At 46.9% G+C, this 15,940-nt stretch overlaps 1 protein-coding gene and 1 non-coding gene across 2 annotated transcripts in view; one reads left to right on the top strand and one right to left on the bottom strand.

Moving 5' to 3' along the window:
- The window catches only part of LOC132581358 (uncharacterized), a 41,776-nt gene extending 27,637 nt beyond the window's left edge, over window positions 1-14,139 (bottom strand). The window contains exons 1-7 of the mRNA XM_060252568.1: window positions 14,075-14,139; window positions 10,637-10,695; window positions 8,715-8,807; window positions 4,734-4,861; window positions 3,321-3,467; window positions 1,540-1,623; window positions 830-997 (exon numbers count right to left, since the gene is read on the bottom strand). Coding sequence (XP_060108551.1) covers window positions 830-997; window positions 1,540-1,623; window positions 3,321-3,467; window positions 4,734-4,861; window positions 8,715-8,807; window positions 10,637-10,695; window positions 14,075-14,097 — 702 coding nt within the window. The 5' untranslated portion in view covers window positions 14,098-14,139. The remainder of the gene's footprint in view (window positions 1-829; window positions 998-1,539; window positions 1,624-3,320; window positions 3,468-4,733; window positions 4,862-8,714; window positions 8,808-10,636; window positions 10,696-14,074) is intronic.
- Window positions 14,140-15,013: 874 nt separating this feature from the next.
- Window positions 15,014-15,085, top strand: TRNAE-UUC (transfer RNA glutamic acid (anticodon UUC)). Its single transcript has one exon. It is a non-coding gene; the product is annotated as a tRNA-Glu (tRNA).
- The last annotated feature ends 855 nt before the right edge of the window (window positions 15,086-15,940 follow it).

Here is a 15,940-nt window from a genome sequence, read left to right as displayed (position 1 = left end):
CAGGTGCGGGCAGGGGATCCCCCAGTTTGGAGGCCCTCCCCCCACTTCTGGGTCATCAGAAAGCGGGGGGGGGGGGGAGGAAATGTCTGCTGGGCACTCCATGATTCCCTATGGAGACCGATTCCCAGAGGGGATAATGGAGAATTGATCCACAGGTATATGGGGCTCTGGGGGGGCCCTGTTTTTTGAGGTAGAGGCACCACATTTTCAGCATAGCATCTAGTGCCTCTCCCCAAAATACCCTCCAAGTTTCAAATGGATTGGACAGAGGGTCCAATTCTATGAGCCCCAAAAGAAGGTGCCCCTATCCTTCATTATTTCCAATGGAGGGAAGGCATTTCAAAGGTGTGCGGTCCCCTTAAATAAGATGGCTAAAACTCCCTTGGGAGTTCAGTACTGCTTTTCATACCCTTGCTTCTGGCGATGTCTCCTGGCTCCACCCCCAAAGTCTCCTGGCTCCACCCCAAAGTCTCTAGATATTTCTTGAATTGGACTTAGCAACCCTAGTCCTCCAAGAGCTTACAAAAAAGAGCCTCCAATCCTCTTGGAGGATTGGCGACATCAGGGGGTGTAGCCTAATATGCAAAGGAGCTTCTGCTAAAATTCCACCCCTGGGTTGCGTGTTGCAGAATTTTGAACTTGACCATTATTGATTTGTGATATTTACTGCCTACTTTTCTCACAGGGACTCAGGGCAGATTACACAACAATGGGACATTCCATGTGTTAGGATTTTAGAAATCTGGAACCACCAGAGAGAACAGAAGCGCAGTCCCAGTTCCCCTCCAGCTTCCTCTGTTTCACATCTTTCCATCCACGGAAAACCCACCTCCATCTTCTGAGCTTCTGTTGCATTGTAGGAAGCCCTCAACACAATTCTTGAGTCAGTGGTGTTGACTCCGTAGCCAACTGCGTGAGCTTGCTCAACCAGCATCTCCTTCTTCTGGGTGTCCATGTGGAAGACGATTTGCCAGCTAGATGGTGGCCCGGCTTTGGCCTATAGAAAGAAAGCGACAGTCTAGAGTCTCCGTTACTCCTTCGTGTTAGTGCCCTTCCTCAAGTCCAGCTACTGAGTCTCTTTAAAATCATAATAATAAAATCATAGAATTGGAAGAGACCTCCAGGGTCATCTAGTCCAACCCCCTGCACAATGCAGGAAACTCACAAATACCTCCCCCTAAATTCACAGGATCTTCATTGCTGTCAGATGACCATCCAGCCTCTGTTTAAAAACCTCCAAGGAAGGAGAGCCCACCACCTCTCGAGGAAGCCTGTTCCACTGAGGAATCGCTCTAGGTCAGGAAGTTCTTCCTCACGTTGAGCCGGAAACTCTTTTGATTTAATTTCAACCTATTGGTTCTGGTCCTACCTTCTGGGGCCACAGAAAACAATTCCACACCCTCCTCTCTATGACAGCCCTTCAGGTACTTGAAGATGGTGATGATATCACCTCTCAGTCGCCTCCTCTCCAGGCTAAACATCCCCAGCTCCTTCAACCTTTCTTCATAGGACTTTAACTAGGCCATGGGCAGAAGGTACCTCTGGGAAAGCAGCCGCCCAGTCTTCAGGCTGGTCTTGAAGAAAGCCATCAGGGATTGGTGGTACGTCCTTCCTTACAGAAACCTGGAAGGGTGGGAAGAACATAACTGAGAAGCTCTACAGACTCTGTCACCTGCGTTCGCCGTCTTATGACTTCTCACACAGGTTGAAAACCAACAGTGGCAGAATGGGTCTAAAATATTGGTTGCCAGGAGACATAGGGGGCTCACCGACAACTATAAGGCTATCATTTAGTTTTTGTAAGAAATAATGAAAAAAAAAATACATAAGTGGGAAAAAGGTACAATTAAAACTTTTGCAAAATATATATATTTTAGTAATTGCAGTGTACATTTATTGTACATATTATACAGTAGATACTAAATGTATATACAGGCATTTCCTCCAGGGGAGCTGCTCTCTGCCAGCTGGAGATCAGTTGGAAAAGCGGGAGATCCCCAGGCCCCACCTGGAGGCTGGCAACCCTAAATACAACGTAACTTTTAGTTGCATTACAGTAATAATACTGGGACTTCTATTATATTTTCAAGCTACTAAAGGGTCATTAACGTTTTTAACATATTGCCTAATGTTTAAAGGGGCCCTACTTCATGAGGGGCCCACAGGGCCCACTTGCCATCAGGCAAACTGCCACCCTGCCCAGTCCGCCACCGTCAACCAACCTAAGATGTCAACCGTGGGGCTCTACTTTGGACTCGTTTCAGTCCCAGCCCCACCAAGTACAAATGTTTTTCATGATACCAAAAGTAGACAAGCATAATTGAACTCCAAAGGGAGTTCTGGCCATCACATTTAATGGGACCGCACACCTTTTAAATGCCTTCCCTCCACTGGAAGTAATGAAGGATAGGGGCACCTTCTTTTGGGGCTCATAGAATTGGACCCTTTGGTACAATCCTTTTGAAACTTGGAGGATGTTTTGAGGAGAGGCAGCAGATGCTATGCGGCAAATTTGGTGCTTCTACCTCAAAAAATAGCCCCTCCCAGAGCCCCAGATACCCATAAATCAATTCTCCATTACACCCTATAGGAATCGGTCTCCATAGGGAACAATGGAGTGCCCTGGAGACATCCCCCCCTTGCTTTCTGATGACCCTGAAGCGGGGGGAGGGCCTCCAAACTGAGGGATCCCCTGCCCCCAGCTGAGGATTGGCAACCCTACTCCAGACACATAAATAAAGGGAAGATCAGTTGAGACACCCAACAGGCCATAGGTCACGATGGATGAGCTGAATGTGACTAGATCTATTCTAGAGGCCTGGCGGTTTAATCAGCCACGCTTATAAAGGTCAACTTTTTCTCCAGATAGGTCGCTCTGCCTTTTAATGGCTCCCTCCCAGCCATTTTGCACTCTAGTCTTCTTTTGCTAGATGTTTTCCTAGACTAGAGTGAGCAGTGAAGCTAAGGCCTCACAAGTATACTTTACAGGAAGGTAGGGTTGCCAAGTCCCCAGCGTTCTCCAGCAGTACGTACCATAGAGTTTTCCCTCCCAAATGGCTAGAGTGTCCAGGAAAACCATAGAGTTTCCCCAGAAATTCCTAGAGTGGCCGCCGTGCAATGTCACCGCCACGATGATGTCACTTCCAGGTGGTGTCCACAAGTTCTTGTATTGTGAGAAAGGGAGAAAAGTACTTCTTTCTCTGCCTTCTCTGTCCCATGCAGAATCTTGTAAACCTCTATCATGTCACCCCAGCTGATGTTTCTCTAATCTTGAGAGTCATTAAACCTGCTTTTTTTTTAAAAAAGGGGGGGGAACTCACTTCCATGTAGTTTTCCTCACAGATGATTTCCCGGGGCTGCCATGGGGCGTAGGAACACTTCACAGGGACCACCAGCGCAATCGTGTCATGCATCTCTGGGCTTGTGGCTGCCAGGATGTGGAACGTCAGACTGAACTGCTCGTCACCCTGAGGACAGAAGAGTAGGAAGAACACGTCTGTCCATCAAAGCCTTCATTCTATAATACGTTGTGAAGCTTCCAGTACTGAACAGCTCACAACCAGGGGTGGAATTCTAGCAGGAGCTCCTTTGCATATTAGGCCACACACCCCTGATGTATTGTAGCCAATCCTCCATGAGCTTACAAAAAAAGAGCCCTGTGAGCTCTTGGATGATTGGCTACATCAGGGATGTGTGGCCTAATATGCAAAGGAGCTTCTGCTAGAATTCCACCCCTGCTCATGACCAGTCCAACTGCTGGGACACAAAGCCGACAGAAGATCTGTGGCACAGTTTGTGTGATGAAGAAAAAGGTAGTATTTCATTACAGTCAAGGAAGGCCAGTCCCTTTCAGCTATTGTTGGGGGAAGCTAAGAACTAGGATAAAGTCTGAGAAAGTAGAGCATGTTGCGGGACAAGTTCAGAAGTTAGGGGGGTGAGGGATATATAAGTAGGAATTTGGCGGAAAGGTGAGCATGGAGTCCTGAGATGGGGTTCAGTTAGTAGGAGAGAGTTTCTCGTTACCCCATTATTACTTTCTTGTAATAAATGCTTTATTAGAATAGTAATAGTTTCACTCTGATGCTTTTTCTATTATAGCTTTGCCCTTTTTCCTTAGTGAGATGAGACATCAGAAGCTAAGCCGGGTCAGCCTTGGATTTGAATGCGAGACCGATTCTTTTTGGATGGGAAACCACCAAGGAGCAGGAGGAGAAGAAGGAGAAGAAGATGAAGAGCGGCTCTCAAACTCCTTTGTCTTCCTCCCCCCACAACAGACACCCTGTGAGGTAGGTGGGACTGAGAGAGCTCTCCCAGAAGCTGCTCTTTCAAGGACAGCTTTGCGAGAGCTATGGCTGACCCAAGGCTATTCCAGCAGCTGCAAGTGGAGGAGTGGGGAATCAAACCTGGTTCTTCCCAAATAAGAGTACGTACACTTAACCACTACACCAAACTGGAAGTGCAGGGCAGCTATGCAGAGGCAAGCGATGGCAAACCACCTCTGAACATCCCTCCCCTTGTAAACCCTGTAGGGTAGTCTAAAATCAGCCATGACTTGATGGCACTTTCCACCACCACAGCAACACCAAAAAAGTCCCTTAGATAATTATGTGGAGAGTGGCAATAAAGTTTGTTTGGGGCTATCGGAATTGATTTGGTACAGCAAGGCTTCTTATTCAGTCCAGAAGCTTGGCTGACCTCTTACATCCCACCAGCTTGGCTCACATCTTACGTACCACCATCTGAGCGTAGCAGCTGATCAAAGAGGCGCGGAACTCCAGGTTTCCCCAGACGTCCTGGAGGATGGTGTATCCACATTGTGTGGCCAGGGTCTGGTTTATGGTCCAAGACCTGCCAAACTTGTCTAGAAAGAAAGAGAATTAAGCCATGGTATTGCTCTACAGCACTGTCTTCTTCTCTAGCCTGGTAAAACCCTCCACAGAAAGATTGAATCTCAGCAAGAAGCAGGGCTTTTTTTTTAGCAGGAACGCAGTCCCGGCTGGCTTATTGTCAAGGGGTGTGGCCTAGTATGTAAATGAGTTCCTGATGGGCCTTTTCTATAGAAAAGCCCTGTGTGGAACAATGGTGACATCAGGGGGTGTGGCCTAATATGCAAATGAGTTCCTGCTGGGCTTTTTTCTACCAACAAAGCCCTGGCAAGAACTATGTTCCAGCAGGCATCATAAGTACTCAGTTGACCCAGGGGGAAGACAGGCCCACCCCCCAAAAAGTTATGCACATTTTTATTGCATACAAGGTTCCCAATCCCCAGTTGGGGGCATCCCCTGGTTTGGAGGTCCCCCCCCCCCTGCTTCAGGGTAGGGTCGCCAAGTCCAATTCAAGAAATATCTGGGGGCTTTGAGGGTGGAGCCAGGAAACATCGGGAGTGGAGCCAGGAGCAAAGTTGTGACAAGCATAATTGAACTCTGATGGGAGTTCTGGTGTTCACATTGAAAGGGACCGCATACTTTTACATATCTTCCCCCTGTTGGAAATAATGAAGGATAGGGGCACCTTCTTTTGGGGCTCAAAGAATTGGACCCCTCTCTTTGAAACTTGGAGAGTGTTTTGAGAAGAGGCATTGGATGCTATGCTGAAAATTTGGTGCCTCTACCTCAAAAAACAGCCCCCCCCCAGCCCAGAGCCCCAGATACCTGTGGACTAGTTCTCCATTATTCCCTATGGAAATCGGCCTCCATTGGGAATAATAGAGTAGCCAGCAGACATTTCCCTCCCCTCCCCCCGCTTTCTGATGACCCTGAAGCCAGGGGAAGGCCTCCAAACTGGGGGATCCCCTGCCCCCACCTCGGGATTGGCAGCTCTACTTCAGGGTCATCAAAAAGTGGGGTGGGGGTGGGGGGGAATATCTGCTCACCCTATGGAGACTGATTCCTACACTGCAGGGGTGTCAAGGCTGGATGTAGGGTTGGGCTGTGTGTGTTCCTGTTTAAGAGTAGGTAGCAGAGATACAAACTTTATAAAGGACACAGACAAATGCAATTAAAGATTTTTTTAAAAAACCCTTAAAATAAAACATGCTTAAAACATTAGCACTTGTTGGTCTTAAAAGTGCTTTCTTTGTATTTCTCCCATAGAATCCAGGGAACTGAGCAAAGGAAGCTCTGGCTCTTTCCTTCCTTCCCCAGGGGACCAGGAGGGGGAGGAGCCTTAGCCAGTAGAAGGAAGAGAGGCTTGGGTCAGTAGCTCTGCTGCGTGGTTGGGAGAGTCTAGCAAAGTAAGCTCTGCCTTTCCCCCTTCCTACCCAGGGGAGGAGCCTCAGCCAATGGAGAAAATAGAGATTTTGCTCTGTAGCTCCTGTACGATTGAGCAACCTTGGCAACGTAAGCAAGAGAGGGAGAAGGAAGCAGATGACAGCCAGTTGCTCGGGGGCCTGATAGCAGCCCTCCAGGGGCCTGATTCGACACCCTTGCCATAGTGTATAATGGAGAATTGATTCACAGGTATCTTGGGGCTTGGGTGTGTGTGTGTTTTTTTTTAGGTAGAGGCACCATATTTTCAGCATAGCATCTGATGCCTTTCCTCAAAACACTCCCCAGGTTTCAAAAAGTCTGGGTCCAATTCTATGAGCTCTCAAAGAAGGTGCCCCTATTCTTCATTATTCCAAATGGAGGAAAGGCATTTAAAAGGAGTGTGGTCCCTTTAAATGTGATTGCCAGAACTCTATTTGGAGTTCAGTTGTGCTTGTCTCACATTTGCTCCCAACTCCACCCTCAAAGTCTCCTGGCTCCACCCCCAAAGTTCCCAGATACTTCTTGAGTCAGACCTGGCAACCCGAATTGCATAAAACGGCAACTTGTATGCAAGTCAGCCAGCAAGCTTTATTGATAGCACATGTGGAGGTGGGTGAAGCACACAGACTTCCTTCCAGAGAAATACGGCGTTGGCAGAGCCAGTTTGGGGTTTCTGAGGCCTTTTCTATGGTAAAGTGCAGCTGATAAGGTTCTGCTTCCCTTGTCAGAAACACAGCCTCACATTTTCAGGGCCTGACCACACACAACAGCAGACTGCTTTGTGTATAGCCAACTGCTATCCAGAGGAAGTCAGTTTGGGAAAGTTCAGTTCAGTGAAGACAGCCTCACATCACTGAGCCAGAGTTGGGCCTCAGCAAATGCCCAGTATGGGCAACATCAAATGTCAAGTTTATTATGTCATACAGGACTTTGAGTGGCAACAAAAGGCATCTAGCACCCACAAAACTATTTTACACCCTTTGGGGAGAAAAGCTCATGCCTTTTAAGGAGGTTATTTTAAGCAAGAGAGGCAATGCAGAAATCTGGGCGTTCTCTAGAATCTGGGAAGTGTGGTTCATCGTCCCTCACAGGTTACAGGTTAATGGATCATAATTTCTCCCGCCAAAACGTCTCCCGCCAAAATATCTCCCGCCAAAACATCTTTGAATTAGTGTTCCCAGACCTTGATGTTGTTTTTCTCCAAGGTCACATTCCAGCTTTGTAAACCTCTTCCATTGGTACCTATCTTCTGTTACCAGGGAGACAAGATTAGGCCTTTGCTTCCCACAATGCTCTATTCTCTACTGTGGCCTGCCAATACTCCCTCTATGCTGTGGACTCTTATGAGCAACAATTCTGCTTCTTGAGCTACTGGCATTAACATTGTGAGCTGCTGCATAAATTTGTTTGCTCTGGGGCCATCCTTCCTGAGCTAAGACAAAAATGTGTGAGCTGGAGGCTAAAAAACTGAGCTAGTTCACACTAACTCAGCTTAGAGGGAACGCTGCCTTATTTGTTACTAACACTATTCTACATAAATCCATAAAAGAATATCATGAATATATATGAAGGTTAGTAAATATTGATATGATAATACATAAATTAATACAGGCATGAATACATGTATATAAATGCATATATGAATCCATAAAACAATATAGTTATGGATATATGAATATGCTTTGGAGAATTGACCACTCATCAGCAATTACAATACTATTAGGAAAAACCACAGACTGTTTCTGGACCACAAATTTAAAATGAATTCTTATCAGAGACTTGTGCTTGACAGTATCACATTGGGGACCTCTCCTGTACGGGATGGCCAAACTGTGGCTTAGGAGCGACATGTGGCTTTTTCACACATATTGTGTGACTCTTGAAGAAGAAGACGACTGCAGATTTATACCCCACTCTTCTCTCTGAATCAGAGACTCAGAGCGGCTTACAATCTCCTCTACCTTCTCCCCCCACAACAGACACCCTGTGAGGTGGGTGGGGCTGAGAAGGCTCTCACAGCATCAGCCCTTTTAAGGACAACTCCTACGAGAGCTATGGCTGACCCAAGGCCATTCCAGCAGCTGCGAGTGGAGGAGTGGGGAATCAAACCCGATTCTCCCAGATAAGAGTCCACACACTTAACCACTACACCAAACTGGCTCGAAGCCCCTACCACCCCATCGGCTGGCTTGGAGAAGGCATTTGTCTCTTTAAATAACTTCTCCAAGCCAAGCCAGCCAGCAGTTTGGAGAATGCATCTAAAGTTAAAGTTGTTTTCTTTCCACCTCCACCTTCTCCTCATCTTCCTTCCTTCCCTCCCTCAAACATCTGATGTTTATGGCTTGCGGCTCTCAGACATCTGACATTTATTCTATGTGGCTTTTACATTAAGCAAGTTTGGCCACTCCAGTTAATATTTCACCCATTATCTGCATCAGGAACGGGAGGAAGAGATCCAAGACTCACCAATAGCAGCAAAGCTGACGTATTTGTTCTGGAAATAGTGTGGGTTCAGCTTGAGCCGGGCAAGGCTACCCAAGCACTCTACAGTAACATGATCTGAAAGACAGAAAGAAAGGCAGGGAGCTGACCCTGGACTCCTCACTTGCTTTGATCCAAGATGCAAACTGCAGCAATGTAAGCAGCAGACCCCGTGACCAGGGCTAGGTGTCCATCCATCTCATGTGCAAGATAAGAAGTTGCACTAGGGCCTGACCATTTTCCCAGTTAGAATCACACCACCTTGTGAATCTGGACAGTCTAATGGCCAAAATGCCCCTGCTTTGGACAGCCAAGGCCAGGGAGGCCAAACTGTGGCTTGGGAACCACATGTGGCTCTTTCATACATATTGTGTGTCTCTCAAAGCCACCACTGCCTCATTGGCTGGCTTGAAGAAGGCATCTGTCCGTAGCCTGGAGAATGCTTAAAGTTAAAGTTGCTTTCTTTCCACCTCTCCCCCGTCTATTTGCCTTCTTCCTTCCTTCCGGTTCTCAAACATCTGTTGTTCATGTCTTGTAGCTCTCAAATATCTGGTGTTTATTCTAGCCGTTGATAGACCCCGTGGAGGTTGACAACACTAATTGTTGTTGCTACCCAACTTGTCAGGACCCCATGCCAAGCACCACCTGCTCTACTTGGGGGCCCTCAATGGATTTCTGGGTTGCAGCAAATGGCCCCCATCTTCCAACGGCTGCCATGTCAGGGGGCATTCAGGAGGACAAGTTTTTGATGCCACGGCCATCCTCTAGGACTGAGGAAAGTGCAAAAAGAACCAGCCACTGGTCCTATAAACATCCACAGGATTAAACAAAAATGATCTTGTGTGTTTCAAAACAGAACTTTTGCCCCTCTTTGAACAGACCAAGAGCTGATGTAGATGGGAGTTCAGTACATAAGAACATAAGAGCCTGAGGCCTTCATGAGAACCACAGAAAAACCCAGCTGGATCAAAACAGTAGTCCGCCTAGTCCAGCATCCTGTCTCACACAGTAGCCATTCAGTTCTTCTGGAGGGCCAACAACAGGGCAGAGAGGCCGAGGCCTTCATAAGAACATCAGAAGAGCCCTGCTGGATCAGACCAGTGGTCTATCTAGTCCAGCATCCTGCCTCACACAGTGGCCAACCAGTTCCTCTGGAGGGCCAACAACAGGCCAGAGAGGCCGAGGCCTTCATAAGAACATCAGAAGAGCCCTGCTGGATCAGACCAGTGGTCCATCTAGTCCAACATCCTGTCTCACACAGTGGCCAGCCAGTTCCTCTGGAGGACCAACCACAGGTCAGAGAGGCCAAGGCCTTCATAAGAACATCAGAAGAGCCCTGCTGGATCAGACCAGTGGTTCACCTAGTCGAGCATCCTGCCTCACACAGTGGCCAGCCAGTTCCTCTGGAGGGCCAGCAACAGGACATAGAGGTTGAGGCCTTCATAAGAACATCAGAAGAGCCCTGCTGGATCAGACCAGTGGTTCACCTACTCCAACATCCTGTCTCACACAATGGCCAATCAGTTCCTTTAGATGGCCAACAACAGGGTAGAGAGGCCGAGGCCTTCACAAGAACATCAGAAGAGCACTGGTGGGTCAGACCAGACCAGCATCCTGGCTCACACAATGGCCAGCCACTTCCTCTGGACAGTCAACAAAAGGGCATAGAGGCTGAGGCCTTCCCCTGATGTTGCCTCCTGGCCCTGGTGTTCAGAGGTTTACTGCCTCTGAACATGGAGTCACCCTTAGTCACCATGGCTAGTAGCCACTGATAAGACTTATCCTCCATTAATCAAATCCCTTTTTAAAGCTGTTTATTCCTGTGGTCATTGCTACATTCTCTGACAGTAAATTCCACAGTCATCTGTCCCAACAAACCCATTCTGCACGTGTACAGCTGCAAGTACCTGTTGTAGGAGCTAACTGAGGGAAGCTTCCGGAGGCCAGAAGGCAGACAAGGAACAATCTGGAAAACATAAGAGTTACAATGGGAATTATGACATTGGGTTATGGTTGCCAACCCCGGGCTGCAGAATTCCTGGGGACTTGGAGGCAGAACCCAAAGATGGGAGAAGAGGAAACTCAGTAGGGTATAATCCCACAGAGTCCACCGCCCTCCCCTGCAGCAGCCATGTTCTCCATAGGGGCTTTCTCTATAGCCTGGAGACCAATTGTATTCAGAAAAAACCCAGCCCTTGCTTGGAGATTGCCAGCCCTACAGTGGGTTTTTCCAAAGAACCAGGCCAGTTTGGGGTAAAAAGAAAAAAGGAGGTCAAAATTCCTTACCCTCTTCCTCTCTAGTCTGCTAGAAAAGCCTCCGCTAACCAATACACCCAGATAGGTCCCAGGTACATCACCAGGAATTTTTGCTGCACACATACTAAAGCAGGGGTGTCAAACACGTGGCCCATGGGTCGAATGAGGCCCCCGGAGGGCTCCTATCAGCCCCCCGAGCAACTGGCTCTCATCTGCTTCCTTCTCCCTCTCTTTTGCTTCCTTCTGCATCACAGCTTGCTTTGCCAAGCTTGCTCAACCGCACAGGAGCTACAGAGCAAAACCTCTATTTTCTCCATTGGCTGAGGCTCCTCCCCCTCCTGGTCCCCTGGGGAAGGAAGGAAAGAGCCAGAGCTTCCTTTGCCCAGTTCCCTGGATCCCATGGGAGAAATACAAAGAAAGCACCTTTAAGGCCAACAAGTGCTAATGTTTTAAGTTTTTTTTCCTAATCTTTGGTTGTGTTTGTCAGTGTCCTTTATAAAGTTTATATCTCTGCTACCTAATCTTAAATAGGTACACACATGACCCGGCCTAACAAGGTCTAATTTGTGCCAGATCCATCCCTCATAACAAATGAGTTTGACACCCCAATACCAGTGTTCCCTCTAAGTTGAGTTAGTGTGAGCTAGCTCACAATTTTTTAGCCTCCAGCTCACACATTTTTGTCCCAGCTCAGGAAAAATGGCCCTACAGTAAACTAATTTATGCCGTAGCTCACAAAGTAGAATTTTTGCTCACAAGACTCCACAGCATAGAGGGAACATTGCCCTGTATTAAAGGAAGGCAAAACGTCTCTGCCTATCAACTAGTCTGGTGTACTGCTTAGAGCTTCAGACTAGGATCTGGGAGACAAAGGTTCAAATCTCCACTCTGCTTCCTGGGCAATTGGGCCCACTCACACTCATCCTAACCAGCTTTGCAGGGTTGTTGTTGTAAGGATGCAACAGAGAAGAGGGAAATTATGTCAGCCGCTTTGGTTCCCAAGGAGGGGAAGGTGGCAAGGTACAAATAAAACAAATCAGTAAATAAAATGAAGCCAATAGCCCCTTCTAGGGAAGCCAGCCTCCAGGTGGGACCTGGGGGTCCCCTAGAGCAAAGGTGGCCAAACGGTGGCTCAGGAGCCACATGTGACTCTTTCACATGTATTGGGTGTGGCTCTTGAAACCCCCACCACCCTGTCGGCTGGCTTGGAGAAGGCATTTCTCTCTTTAAATCTCTTCTCCAAGCCCAGACATCGGCTTAGAGAATGCATTTAAAATTAAAGTTGCTTTTTCCACCTCTCCGCCATCTATTTGCCTTCCTTCCTTCCTGTCTTGTGGTTCTCAAACATCTGACATTCATGTCTTGTGGCGCTCAGACATCTGTTCTATGTGGCTCTTAAATTCAGCAAGTTTGCCCCCCCCCCCTAGAATTATAGCTCATCTCCAGACTACAAAGATCAGTCCCCCTGGAGAAAATGGCTACTTTCTCCGGGGGACTGCTTTGGCAGTCTACCTCCCTGACGTCCCTTTTCCTCCCCAGGCTCCATCTCCAAATGTTTCTCAACTTGAATCTGGCAACTCTATCCCTCCCCTCATTCTCTGCTGGTGGGAGGGGTGTGGTGTTCCTGGCAACTCTAACCCCTTCCTTTGTGGGCATAGTAGAGCTGATTTGGAGCCATCCCCAATTCACCCACCAGCCCCAAAAGATTTGCCCCTCCCCACTACTGAGATTTCCCCCTTCTGCCCCATCTCTTGAGAAACCAGGAGACAGAAAGTCTTCCCCCCCCACACACACACCATTGCATTAGACCAGGGGTGGCCAAACCTGCTTAACATAAGAGCCACATAGAATAAACGTCAGATGTTTGAGAGCTGAAGACACAAATCTCAGACATCTGTCTGAGAGCCACAAAGGAAGGGAAGAAGGCAAAGAGGGAGAAGGGAGGGAGAGGTGGAAAGAAAGCAACTTTAACTTTAAATACATTCTCTAAGCCAGCAGCTGGCTTAGCTTGGAAAAGAGATTTAAAGGGAGAAATGCTTTCTCCAAGCCAGCTGAGGCTTCAAGAGCCACACAATATGTATGAAAGAGACGCATGTGGCTCTCGAGCCACAGTTTGGCCACCCCTTCATTAGACAAACATGTGTCTACAGAAGAACAAAGTAGGAGTCAAGTGTACCTTTAAAACCAACAAAGTTTTATTCAGAACATAAGCTTCCGTGTGCTCCAAGCACACTTCATCAGAAGAGGAAGAAGAAGAAGATACTGGATTTATATCCCGCCCTCCACTCCGAAGAGTCTCAGAGCGACTCACAATCTCCTTTATCAGGAACAGTGAGCAGAGCTACATATTGCTGGTAGGCAGTGGTTTAGAATGGTACGATCCAATGACAGAATAGTAAAATTAACAAATTGAACAAACTTTTGATCTAGGTAGCAGCATGAGTATGTGAAAGCAATAAAACAATAATATGCCAAAATGTGAGAATGTCTGATAATCACCCTGTTGTATAAGCCTGGGCCAAAAAGAGGGCATTTCTTTCTCAGACGTTTTTCTCATCCAACTAATTTATCTTTTAACATGTAACTTACATATAGTTTGCCGTTAGAAGAAAAAATACATTGAAATATAGTGGAAGATGGGTTTAGTATACATAATGAGATAAACAGCCAATATCCCTATTTTGAGTATGTCAATACAGCTAGAAGAGAAATACATTGGCTAGCGATGTTCTTGCCCACCTAATTTACTTTTTAACATGTCAACACCATTCTAGTTTGCCATTAGAAGAAAAGAATACAATAAAATATAGTGGAAAATGGGTTAAGAATATGTAATGAAATAAACAGCCACTATCCCTATTTTGAGTATGTCATTTCCAAAAATTATTCTGATACGGTATTCTACAGAAGATACACTATTCTAAAAGATATTCTAAAAGATACAGTATTCTCCAGAAGATACACTATTCTAAAAGATATTCTAAAAGATACAGTATTCTCCAGAAGATACACTATTCTAAAAGACACACTATTCTACAGAAGACACCAAAAAAAAAAATCAGCTGAAACTCCCCCCTCCCGTCACTCACCTAACTGCAAGACGCCACCCCATTTTTTTACTAGAAGATCAACAGACCCGAGGAAGATCTTAAAGGCTCGGGCGCGCCAAGCCGCCTTTAAAACCTGTCAACCTGCAGTCTTCCCAGGTGCGACCGATTAACCCCCAACCAGGCACTCTCCAACCCACCCCCCTACCCACCCCTCCCACGAGGACCACTGGCTGAGAATCCTCGGTGGGAGACCATTAAAGCTGCAGCTCGAAAACAGATCGACCTGGGAATAAGATCTTCTCCCCGGTTCTGGATTCCGAGCCAAGCTGCGCGTAGGATCCGGCTGCGCGCCAGAGAAAACCTTAATATTTCAGGGTCTCTTAGGATGAATCGGAGCTCATCCCCATCCCGAGCCAAGCTACATCCGAGTCCAGGGGCACCTTTAAGTCCAACAGAGCTTGATTCTGGGGAGAAATTGGGTCTCTGAAGCAGGCTGCACGCACAGGAAAGCTCATACCCGTAATAAGAACTTTGTTGGTCTTAAAGGTGCAAAGTGGACTCCTACTTTGTTCTGCAAATATATCCCAGTAGGCAGTCGTGTTGGTCTGAAGTAGTAGAACAAAATAGGAGTCGATTGCGCCTTTAAGACCAACTTTCATAAAACTTTGTTCTGCAGTTTCAGTCCAACACGGCTGCCCGCCTGAACCAAGCAAAACCTCATCTCCTCGAAAGCTAGAACCGCAGTGCTCAGTCAGATTGCCTTCGGAGTAGTACATGATTTATTGAGGACCTCAAAGACGATCGTCCAAATTCACGCGGATTTTTGCTTTCAAATAAACGAGATCCTCAACCCGCCCATTTAGTAGAAAGTTAACGCTGCGCTTCCATTTTTCCTCCGCTAGACGGTAGCCAGAAACTACGGTACTTTGTCTTTTTCTTGTCTTGACCCTAGTGGCGAAGCCTCGCTGAACATGACTTTCCCATATGGTCTAGCGGTTAGGATTCCTGGTTTTCACCCAGGCGGCCCGGGTTCGACTCCCGGTATGGGAAGGAAGGAATTTTTTTCCCCCCCTTTACTCCTTCGGTCTGCTTAGCAGAACGGAGGGCTGCATAAAAACATCTTGTGTGAATGAATGATCGTGACGACGGCTCCGTGGTGTTTCATTTAAAAATGCATTGCATGCAAGAGCTGCCGTTTGCCATGCATTGTGCATTGTCTTCTGTCTCCGTGTTTTATTTTAACTAACCGTTCAAAAATGATCCAGGTGAGTGGTCTGTAGCGGCAGAACAAAGTTGGGAGTCCAGTGGCACCTTTAAATCCAGCCAAGTTTAATTCTGCATATAAGCTTTCCTGCGCATGCACACTGCTTCAGATATCTGAATATTAAATATTCATTAATAATATTATGAAGAATGTTAAGAATCTTCAGATACCTGAAGTATGCATGCACATAAGAACATAAGAGAAGCCATGTTGGATCAGGCCAACGGCCCATCAAGTCCAACACTCTGTGTCACACAGTGGCAAAAAAATTTATGCCCAGAATAAACACATGCAAACTTATGCCCAGAATGAAACTTCCTTGGTCTTTAAAGGTGCCGCTGGACTCACACTTTATTCCGTTCCCAAAAATGCTTCCAGACAGGGAGATTTCTTCCTGGCAAAAACAAGAGTCGTGAGGCACCTTAAAGACAAATCAATTTTATGGGCTGCTATGACCCAGGCAGTGGAAGCAAACCTGATAAACTAGGACCCCCTGATGTTCTCTTTTGGGAGGACATGTCCTTTGTGTGTGTGTGTGTGTGTGTGTGTGTCCATCTAATTTTGGGCTCTTTTAAAAAAATGAAGATCTCCTCTTTTTGGGTTGGAAGGTTCCTGGTTAGTAACAATTAAACTTAAAAAGT

The sequence above is a fragment of the Heteronotia binoei genome, chromosome 13 (assembly GCF_032191835.1).
Source record: "Heteronotia binoei isolate CCM8104 ecotype False Entrance Well chromosome 13, APGP_CSIRO_Hbin_v1, whole genome shotgun sequence".
NCBI lineage: Eukaryota > Metazoa > Chordata > Lepidosauria > Squamata > Gekkonidae > Heteronotia > Heteronotia binoei.
The sequence above is the reverse complement of the archived record's forward strand: the minus strand, read 5'-3'. Positions and strand labels throughout refer to the sequence as shown.